The following is a 12,199-nucleotide window of genomic DNA, read 5'->3' on the forward strand; positions in this document are numbered from 1 at the left end:
TCACCGACTCTCAAATGATTCGTTCAACGACTCGTTTTTCAAACCCCTCCTTTGCGCGACGCTAATCTGCGTTGATTGGTCAGATGACCCAGCAGTGTTTACAGAGATAATACTTATTGTTTAACACGGAGTACAATGATGCTTAAATCGTGTTATAATAATGATTATAGTCCACTGCTTTGTAGTTTGTAGTAAAAAACTACAAATAAGATAAATAATTTAATGTTATGTTAGCGAGCATAGCCCAGAGTTCATATTGTAAAAGCACAATCAGTCTTTGTTTGCATTAGCCCGATGCATAAACATAACGTTTTTACAACAAAAAAAAAATGCAGTTACGTTGCTACGAGGTATTATTCTATTCTTTAGACAACTCCGAAAACAACGACAAACACTTCACATATCTCAATACAATTGTCATTGAAGACCTAGAAGCTAAACGGTGCTTACACAACAAACAAAATAATTATTAAGCATGCTACATAAAATATAAAAGCAAAAATTATTAATAACACTTACAGGTTGTGATACGGAGGAGGAAGCTGATGCAAATACACTTAGAAATGAACCTTCCTTCAATATCAGCCGGCTCGCGAATCCAAGTTTGATTGCATTTAAAAAGCAATCGTCTTCAAAATGGCGCGAACAAAGCACAAGGCTCGGACTATACTTCTGTGGTATAGTTGTATATATGAATTGTAGCCACTTAGTCTTCAAATGCGTCTCGTCGCCATGATATTTTCCCTGCTGGCCTTGGAGCGCAATAAGTGGGCGTATCGTATTCAAATAACTTGACAAGTTGACGTCATCTAGTCAGAGAAAAAGCTTCGGTCTTCTAACGATTCATAAAAATGACTCCGAGTCGACTCTTACTTTTGAAAGACAATAACTTTATATACGGTGCACTTTCATATTTCAAACTTTGCAGGATGTTTTTGTTCACTTAGATCTATGTTACACACTGCATGAAAGGTAAATTTCAAAATTCCATAATAGGTGCCCTTTAATCATGAATTAATGCTTATTAGTGCACCCTTATTGTAAAGTGTTACCAAAAACTCCGTCAGCAGTTTCTCGAATGCATTATAATGAGCACATCCAGCTTCCTCAAGGAGTCGAACGCGTTCCACCGGTAGCGTTTGTCTTACACTCGCATACAAACAAGCATCTCCTGAAGACAAAAAGGTTGATGACGGGTCCTACGGGTGTCCTCTTATACTTCAAGGCACGCCGCTTATGACACCACGGGCTGTCGCCAGCCAATGAAATGTGTTTACACGTGCTTCAGACACTGGTCACGCTGATGTGTTCCCCATAGCGTCGATCCTAGACACAGTGTTGAGTTCCTCTTCAAAAGGGAACAATCTAGGCTATTCAGAAGGTAAAATGAACAGGGATTGAAACAGAGACACCAAAGTTTACACAAGGAATGATAGGACACACCAAAATCAAATTCATGTTGAGTGATACATAATCAAACCACTTCTGGATGAGTAACCGGGTAACTCAGTGTTGTTATAATGTCATTCATAATTATGATCACATTTATGGAAAATATAGTTTAATCTCGTTTTCTTTGCCCGTTCTCAGGTTTTGTGTGAGCTTATCAATAGTCTGTGTAAGGAAAAGCCCGTAAAGAAGATCCAGAGCTCCAGTATGGCTTTCAAACAGATGGAGCAGGTGTCCCAGTTCCTTAATGCTGCGGAGCGATACGGCGTCGCCAAAACTGACGTGTTTCAGACGGTAGATCTGTGGGAGGGTGAGTACGCCGACATATCACAGACCTTTCTCCAACACATATATATCCTTCATATCAAGATTCAGTGTACCAGTTTAAAATATTGTTTACAGCTCTTTAACATTAAGTAAGGGTGAATTACTATTTTTGTTTCTCTAAATACCCGGCTGTGTAAATGTTGCCCTAGTAGCGCTTGAGCTTCAGGAATGCAACAGGTGTTCTGATTCTTTCCTGAGATGCAACACAGGAGAATGTAAAATGATCTCTCATAGATACAGTTCTACAGTAACAATTGCATTTAACGGTTGTCTTTAATTATTCTGGGTGTAATGTTACATTCAAACCACAAGAAGTGTTGTCCATGACCCATACACATTATTCCAAGTACCAAAACAACAAGTATCTCTGGAATATTTACCACTGGTATCTATTGCAATAGACAATGGTTACTGTTGAAAACAAAGAAACCAAGAAGCATTTAACATGTACCCAATTTAATTAGAGCAAACAGTATGAATGCAGGAATCACTGTGGACTTCTCCTTGCTAGACACCAACATTCAAGAAAGTCCAGAACAGTGAAGGTGAATCTGCATCACTGTTATAATAGCTTGCGTGTATAAATCCTCCAGGAAAGGACTTGGCCGCAGTGCAGAGGACACTCATGGCTCTGGGCAGCATCGCGGTGACAAAAGATGACGGCGCCTTCCAAGGAGATCCCAACTGGTTCTTCAAGTGAGTTACAGCTGATCACACTCCAGAGATTACACGGGTTGTTTTGTCTGGGGTTATAAACCAAATAGTATGGTTTTGTTTAATTTATCGATGTTGATTATTTAAATATCGGCTTTTTGCCTATTCACAGGAAAGCTCAGGAGAACCGGAGAGATTTCTCTGACAACCAGATCAAAGAGGGGAAAAATGTCATCGGTCTGCAGATGGGATCCAATAAAGGGGCGTCCCAGGCTGGCATGACAGGCTATGGTCGACCTCGACAGATCATGAACCCATGAGCCAAACTTTCTTCCCTGACCATCACCGCATCCTAATCATTTGACTCCAAATGTTTCATTCAGAATATGACCAGTGTAATAAATATAATAAAAAATAACACCACTTGGTACAAAAATAAGTTTCCATGTCTGTAGTCAATCCCTTTGTTAAACAGAGTAGAATTTTGTTTTTCAGCGGAGTGCAAAATGGACGATTGTGCCGATTATGCAAGTTGACATAAAATCAAAACAAACCCCATTTACTTTCTTAAAGGAACACGCCACCGTTTTTTGAAAAAGGGGTTATTCACCATCTTTCCTACATTTAGATAGGTGGGCAAATGCATTTTTGTCTCAGTGCATGCATTGTCTTAGTTTGGCAGCGCTGCCGCTAGCTTAGCTTAGCATAATGAATGGAATCCTTTATTGCCAGATAGCATGTTGTGTGTAAAAGTGATGTAATGCTTGTGATGTAAAGTGTAAAGTGATGCTTCCAATGTAATAGTTTACAAAGATGCATTGGGATTGGCATTTAAAGACATTGTAAACTCAATTGGAGTTAGACAACACGTGTCAGGACCGACTCATTGTCGTAATCATACTCTAGATCTAATACTATCACATGGAATAGATGTTGATGCCGTTGAAATACTGCAGCAGAGCGATGACATCTCAGATCATTATCTAGTCTCGTGTAAATCACATTTAGCCAAGGCTGCAAAGCCGACTCCGTGTTATAAATATGTTAGACCGATCACTTCTGCCACTAAAGATTGCTTTATCAATAATCTTCCTAATCAGTTTCATCATCTCAGCATCCCGGATAGCTTTCACATTTCATGGAAGGAGAGCTCGATTGCTTACAGAGAGGCTTTAAAAGCTGCTAGATCTGCTTATTTTACAACCCTATTAGAAGAAAATAAACATAATCCTAGGTATTTATTTGAAACAGTGGCTAAACTAACGAAAAAGAAAGCTTCAAGCCCAGAAGTTTCCAAGAAACACAGCAGTAATGACTTTATGAACTTCTTCACTTATAAGATCGATAATATCAGGGACACAATTATAACTATGCAACCGTCTAATACAGTATCGCATCAGGAAGTGCATTGTAGTTTATTAAAAATGTATTCATTCATTGCTATAGGAGAGGAAGAATTTTGCAAACTCGTCAAATCATCTAAATCGACAACGTGTATGTTAGACCCTATACCGACTAAGCTGCTGAAAGAGATGCTTCCAGATGTCATAGATCCTCTTCTTAATATCATTAATTCATCTTTGTCTCTAGGATACGTACCAAAAACCTTTAAGCTAGCTATGATTAAACCGCTTGTTAAAAAACAGCAACTTGATCCTACAAAACTAGTCAATTACAGGCCGATCTCTAATCTGCCATTTCTGTCAAAGATATTAGAAAAAGCAGTATCCTCACAACTGTGTTCCTTTCTTGAAAGAAATGATATCTGCGAGGATTTTCAGTCCGGATTTAGACCGTACCATAGTACCGAGACAGCTCTCGTTAGAGTCACAAATGATTTGCTCTTATCATCCGATCGTGGTTGTATCTCTCTATTAGTGTTACTGGATCTTAGTGCTGCATTTGACACCATTGACCACAACATCCTTTTAAATAGACTCGAACATTATGTTGGCATTAGTGGAATTGCACTAGCATGGTTTAAATCACACTTACCTGGCCGTTATCAGTTTGTAGCAGTAAATGAAGAGATGTCTTATCAATCACAAGTTCAGTATGGCGTACCACAAGGCTCAGTACTAGGACCGCTGCTGTTCACTCTGTATATGCTACCATTAGGAGATATCATTAGGAAACATGGAATTAGCTTTCACTGTTATGCCGACGATACTCAGCTGTATATTTCTTCATAACCTAACGAAAGCTACCAATTCACAAAATTAACGGAATGCATAGCTGATATAAAAAATTGGATGACTAGTAATTTCCTACTATTAAATTCTACTAAATGCTCTCATTGACAAATGCGGAACAATAAGTTAATGCGTTCATGACCTCAAGGCTAGATTATTGTAATGCTCTACTGGGTGGTTGCCCTGCACGCTTAATAAACAAACTACAGCTGGTTCAAAACGCAGCAGCTCGAGTTCTTACCAGAACCAGGAAGTATGACCATATTAGCCCCGTTCTGTCAACACTGCATTGGCTGCCTATTAAACATCGTATAAATTTTAAAATATTGCTGATCACTTACAAAGCACTAAATGGTTTAGCTCCGCAGTACTTGAGCGAGCTCTTAACGCATTATAGTCCTTCACGTCTACTGCGATCTCAAAACTCCGGCCAGTTAATAATACCTAGAATATCAAAGTCGACTGCTGGCGGTAGATCCTTTTCCTATTTAGCACCAAAACTCTGGAACAGTCTTCCTAACATTGTCCGGGAAGCAGACACACTCTGTCAGTTCAAATCTAGACTAAAAACACATCTCTTCGGCCTAGCATACACATAACACATTATAGACTTCTATAACTCAATGTTAGGCTGCATAGATTAGGTCAGCCGGGACCGGGAACACTTCCCTTAAATCCTGATGTACTCGTTACATCATAAGAAGAATGACATCTACGCTAATGTTAGTTACTTTATTTATCCTGAGGTTTTCCCGCAGCCTGCCGGATCCAGGCCGTATCCAGATCTGAAGAAGGACCCGATGACAACGCAGTGCTGAAGTGCCAACTAGTCTCTCCCTATGGAGGATCCCTTTTATCACTCTACAGATAAAGCGTTGTCGGGATAATTTCGGTTTCCTGTATCTTCCCCGTAGTGATAAAATTCTGTCTAAAAAATGTTAAGGCCAGACTAGTTTGTTTAGGCTTGGTCTGTAGGGAATTACAAACCTGCGCACATATATTGAAACACACATAACTATAGAATTAATTCTTGATGCGCACGTGAGCGCCATCAGTGTTTCTCACAGGTTAAGTTTAAAGTCTGTTTAGAGAGAACGGTGTCGTCTTAGCGGCCCCTAATTTAATAATTAATAACTTAATTATCCTTAAGTGAATCAATCAAAACTAACTTTAGCTGGAAAATAACATTATTTAAGAACCGCTATGAAGCCAAAACAATCTGTTACCTTAAATTATACGTGTATCTCTGTAAAGCAGTTTTGAAACAGTCTACATTGTTAAAAGCGCTATATAAATGAAGATGTCTTGACGACATGCTATCTGGCAACAAAGGATTCCATTCATTATGCTAAGCTAGCGGCAGCGCTGCCAGACTAAGACAATGCATGCACTGAGACACAAATGCTTTTGCCCACCTATCTAAATATAGGGGAGACGGTTAATAACCTCAATTTCAAAAAACAGTGTCATGTGACATTCCTGGTCTTAATTTTTTACAGACAGCTTAAGATTAAAGGGTTAGTTCACCTTTAATCTATAGTCCCCCCTTTTTGGGGCTTTTTTGGGCTTCAAAAAACAAGGTACCATTCAGTTAAATTGTGACATTTAAGTCGTTTTTTTAAACGTGCCTCCGACAAAATAAAAACATTACTGGTGTGCATCTCGAGACAACACAATGGCACTGTCATATTTTGAGATCTGTCAGTTGCCTTCAGTTAGGAGAGCTCCAACATGCACTTTAGTCTGGGACTAGCTCAAGTCTGGTTTGTAAAACCGGGCATAACAGCTTCAAAATTCAAGATTTAATTGAGTTTTTTACATTGTAGAACAAAACATCCAACTATCATTGGTTTGTTTACCACAGACCTTATTTTACTTTTTTTTTAAATCCCTATATAAAAACCCAGGAAACCTAGTAAAATCTAGAAAAATCTTAAGGGGACCACTAGTGAATTAGCCTATAGTCATGCCTACAGCACAGCCTATATTGAAAAATGTTGTATTGATATAGAAGTTTAGGTTACGGTGCATTTAATTTAATTTTATTTTATTTCCTGGTAAAAAGATATTCTAAGCACCAAAACGTACTCAATCAATCAATCAATCAATCAATCAATCAATCAATCAATCAATCAATCAACATTTATTTGTATAGCGCTTTACAACATTCATCAGGTATCCAAAGTGCTTCACATCATAGAATAAAATAAAACAACATATAATACAATAAATACATATCGTAAATACAACAGTAAAATCAAAAAAGAAAATAAAAAGTTGAGAAGAAACAAGAAAAAGGAAATTGTCACACCACTACTGCGTATTAAAAGCCATTCTAAACAGGTGGGTTTTGAGTTTAGACCTAAAAAGAGTTTCATCTGCAATTGTACGAATATCAGGGGGTAACTTGTTCCAGAGTCTGGAGGAAGAGATGAGAGGCACACATTGCACACAGTGCCAAAACTACCAGTACCTGGTTTAAGGACCATGGTATCCCTGTTCTTAATTGGCCAGCAAACTCACCTAACCTTAACCCTATAGAAAATCTATGGGGTATTGTAAAGAGGAAGCTGTGATCCGCCAGACCCAACAATGCAGAAGAGCTGAAGGCCACTATCAGAGCAACCGGGGCTCTCATAACACCTGAGCAGTACCACAGACTTACCGACTCCACAGACTGACCGACTCCATCACGCCACAGACTGACCGACTCCATCACGCCACAGACTGACCGACTCCACAGACTGACCGACTCCATCACGCCACAGACTGACCGACTCCATCACGCCACACACTCACCGACTCCATCACGCCAAAGACTGACCGACTCCATCACGCCACAGACTGACCGACTCCATCACGCCAGACTCACCGACTCCATCACGCCACAGACTGACCGACTCCATCACGCCGCAGACTGACCGACTCCATCACGCCTCAGACTGACCGACTCCATCACGCCTCAGACTGACCGACTCCATCACGCCACAGACTGACCGACTCCATCACGCCGCAGACTGACCGACTCCATCACGCCGCAGACTGACCTACTCCATCACGCCACAGACTGACCGACTCCATCACGCCACAGACTGACCGACTCCATCACCCCACAGACTGACGACTCCATCACGCCGCAGACTGACCGACTCCATCACGCCACAGACTGACCGACTCCATCACGCCACAGACTGACCGACTCCATCACGCCGCAGACTGACCGACCCCATCACGCCACAGACTGACCGACTCCATCACCCCACAGACTGACCGACTCCATCACGCCGCAGACTGACCGACTCCATCACGCCACAGACTGACCGACTCCATCACGCCACAGACTGACCGACTCCATCACGCCACAGACTGACCGACTCCATCACGCCACAGACTGACCGACTCCATCACGCCAGACTCACCGACTCCATCACGCCACAGACTGACCGACTCCATCACGCCACAGACTGACCGACTCCATCACGCCAGACTGACCGACTCCATCACGCCACAGACTGACCGACTCCATCACGCCGCAGACTGACCGACTCCATCACGCCGCAGACTGACGACTCCATCACGCCGCAGACTGACCGACTCCATCACGCCGCAGACTGACCGACTCCATCACGCCGCAGACTGACCGACTCCATCACGCCACAGACTGACCGACTCCATCACGCCACAGACTGACCGACTCCATCACGCCACAGACTGACCGACTCCATCACGCCACAGACTGACCGACTCCATCACGCCACAGACTGACCGACTCCATCACCCCACAGACTGACGACTCCATCACGCCGCAGACTGACCGACTCCATCACGCCACAGACTGACCGACTCCATCACGCCACAGACTGACCGACTCCATCACGCCGCAGACTGACCGACTCCATCACGCCACAGACTGACCGACTCCATCACGCCGCAGACTGACCGACTCCATCACGCCACAGACTGACCGACTCCATCACGCCACAGACTGACCGACTCCATCACGCCGCAGACTGACCGACTCCATCACACCGCAGACTGACCGACTCCATCACACCGCAGACTGACCGACTCCATCACGCCACAGACTGACCGACCCCATCACGCCACAGACTGACCGACTCCATCACCCCACAGACTGACGACTCCATCACGCCGCAGACTGACCGACTCCATCACGCCACAGACTGACCGACTCCATCACGCCACAGACTGACCGACTCCATCACACCGCAGACTGACCGACTCCATCACGCCACAGACTGACCGACTCCATCACGCCGCAGACTGACCGACTCATCACACCACAGACTGACCGACTCCATCACGCCGCAGACTGACCGACTCCATCACACCACAGACTGACCGACTCCATCACGCCGCAGACTGACCGACTCCATCACGCCGCAGACTGACCGACTCCATCACGCCGCAGACTGACCGACTCCATCACGCCACAGACTGACCGACTCCATCACGCCACAGACTGACCGACTCCATCACGCCGCAGACTGACCGACTCCATCACGCCGCAGACTGACCGACTCCATCACGCCACAGACTGACCGACTCCATCACGCCTCAGACTGACCGACTCCATCACGCCGCAGACTGACCGACTCCATCACGCCGCAGACTGACCGACTCCATCACGCCGCAGACTGACCGACTCCATCACGCCGCAGACTGACCGACTCCATCACGCCTCAGACTGACCTACTCCATCACTCCTCAGACTGACCGACTCCATCACGCCGCAGACTGACCGACTCCATCACGCCACAGACTGACCGACTCCATCCCGCCACAGACTGACCGACTCCATCACGCCACAGACTGACCGACTCCATCACGCCTCAGACTGACCGACTCCATCACGCCGCAGACTGACCGACTCCATCACGCCACAGACTGACCGACTCCATCACGCCGCAGACTGACCGACTCCATCACGCCGCAGACTGACCGACTTCATCACGCCACAGACTGACCGACTCCATCACGCCGCAGACTGACCGACTCCATCACGCCTCAGACTGACCGACTCCATCACGCCTCAGACTGACCGACTCCATCACACCGCAGACTGACCGACTCCATCACGCCGCAGACTGACCGACTCCATCACGCCACAGACTGACCGACTCCATCACGCCACAGACTGAAAAACGGATGCTGCGTTATTTACGTGAAATATTTACCACGGAGTCTTCTCCTCCCATTTCTACCATGATCGCTTTATTCAATTTCCAACGTCGATCTGTGCACGTCAACAGCGCTACCAAGTTGTAGCCAGGTTGAGCTCACAAATGGGTTTAAATGTGATGTGTTGATTGCGCGAGTAGGATGGGTTTCATACAAGATCTGGCAACTGGGCAACCTTGGAATAATATATTGATGTGATTATTCATAACGACGTTTGGGAATACAAATTACGGGAGTTTCACGGGAGAAAGGACAAAACGGGAGGGGGGCGGGAGATGGGTGTGAAATACGGGAGAGTCCCGGTGAAAACGGGAGTGTTGACAGGTATGGTCACCGCAGATCTCGTCTAATCACCACCACAAACAAACAAACTCTATGATATATTAAAGGGTTAGTTCACCCAAAAATGAAAATAATGTCATTAATGACTCACCCTCATGTCGTTCTAAGCCCGTAAGACCTCCGTTCATCTTCGGAACACAGTTTAAGATATTTTAAATTTAGTCCGAGAGATTTCTGTCCCTCCATTGAAACTGTATATACAGTATACTGTCCATGTCCATAAAGGTAATAAAAACATCATCAAAGTAGTCCATGTGACATCAGTGGGTTAGTTAGAAGTTTTTGAAGCATCGAAAATACTTTTTGGTCCAAAAATAACACAAAATAAGACTTTATTCAGCATTGTATTCTCTCCCGGGTCTGTTGTGAATCTGCGTTCAGGACTCCGCAGTGACGCTGCTGACGTAAGACGCTGATGACGTGTTATCTGGTGCGCCCGAGCTTCGTTTACAGTCTGAGGTAGACGCACGCTATATTCAAGCTATTCTACATTGTTTGCGTGGATATCATTTTTTTAATGGTGCGTAAATGTGCATGTCGCGGATGAGACACTTTTACAGCGTGCATTTCCCTCAGTCTATAAATGAAGCTCGGGCGCACCAGAAAACACGTCATCAGCGTAACTGTGAAGGATTGACAACAGACCCGGGAGGGAATACAATGCTGAATAAAGTCTTATTTTGTGTTATTTTTGGACCAAAAAGTATTTTCGATGCTTCAAAAACTTCTAACTAACCCACTGATGTCACATGGACTACTTTGATGATGTTTTTATTACCTTTCTGGACATGGCCAGTATACTGTATATACAGCTTCAATGGAGGGACAGAAAGCTCTTGGACTAAATCTAAAATATCTTAAACTGTGTTCCGAAGATGAACGGAGGTCTTACGGGCTTAGAACGACATGAGGGTGAGTCATTAAAGACATTATTTTCATTTTTGGGTGAACTAACCCTTTAATTTAAAATCCATTTTTGGTAGGTCCGGTATTCTGTCACGACTAGGCAGATGAAGCAAGCAGACGAACGTGGATAGGAGTGTAAACGAGGTTTATTCCAATAGCAGGTGAACAGGGTGTAACAGCGTGCAACATAACACACAAACAATACCGGACCCCGAACTGATAACAGACAGGAACTTAAATACACTGTGATGATGAACACAAATGACAGGCAGCTGTGAGGAAGTGATCAGTGTCCATGGTAACAGATTGGTGGCGGGAAACAGACAAGGAAACACAGGTGAAGACAGGTGACACAGATGATGAGGACGATGAACAGGTGGATGATTGAGGGAGTGAGTTCAGGTGTGAAGACACAAGGGATTCTGGGAAGTGTAGTGCAGACTAAGATAGACAGGTGCAGACGAAGACTGTGACACATAGTGGATTCTAAGTGATCCAAGGCTTATTAGCATGTTCCAGTTCAGCCCATTGCAAAGGTTCTGCCAGTAGTGGGCACTCATGCAACGTAAGCAATGACGTACATCCGAGTGAACGAGACAGAGGAAAGTTAGCCAGTGAAAAAAAAGTAAAAAGAAGAAGTTAGAGTGAAGGGCATGAACATGTTGGACTGGAACGCAGCCAGAGTCTCAGCAGAACAGAGAATGCCTGGGGAAACCAGGGGGCTGTTCCATAAACCAAGATTAGAATACAAGCCAGACTTATTTTGGTTAGTCAGACTTATTGTCGGTTGATTCTGTTTCATAAAGCAAACTTAAAATAGTTCAAACTCAGTTACCCTGGCAACTTATGCTGGGAAACTAGCCTGGTCCAGGGCAGGCTAACTGTCAGGCTAAGCCTCAGTTGTTGCACAGATCCTCTAACACTGACCAATAGGAACACAATTACTGACAATCTCTCATACCATTATTGGACTTTATTAACCACTGTAAGTCCAAAAATAAATATACAGTAAAGAAAATCAACTTAAATAAGGCTACAATGATAAATTAGACAATATAGACCTAAAAACATATATATGTCGGGGTTTATATACAAATATATGTCGGGGTTTATATACATATATTCAA

General features: G+C 43.8%; 1 protein-coding gene across 2 annotated transcripts in view; it reads left to right on the forward strand.

Moving 5' to 3' along the window:
- tagln (transgelin) overlaps positions 1-3,294 on the forward strand; it is a 6,578-nt gene extending 3,284 nt beyond the window's left edge. The window contains exons 3-5 of one of the 2 annotated variants that reach the window (XM_079609121.1): positions 1,591-1,759; positions 2,370-2,472; positions 2,603-2,870. In XM_079609121.1, coding sequence (XP_079465247.1) covers positions 1,591-1,759; positions 2,370-2,472; positions 2,603-2,750 — 420 coding nt within the window. In that variant the 3' untranslated portion in view covers positions 2,751-2,870. Of the gene's footprint in view, positions 1-1,590; positions 1,760-2,369; positions 2,473-2,602 lie in introns of both variants that reach the window. The other variant, XM_079609120.1, reaches the window with a different exon arrangement.
- The last annotated feature ends 8,905 nt before the right edge of the window (positions 3,295-12,199 follow it).

The sequence above is a fragment of the Phoxinus phoxinus genome (assembly GCF_949152265.1).
Source record: "Phoxinus phoxinus genome assembly, chromosome: 4".
In the NCBI taxonomy this organism is placed as follows: domain Eukaryota; kingdom Metazoa; phylum Chordata; class Actinopteri; order Cypriniformes; family Leuciscidae; genus Phoxinus; species Phoxinus phoxinus.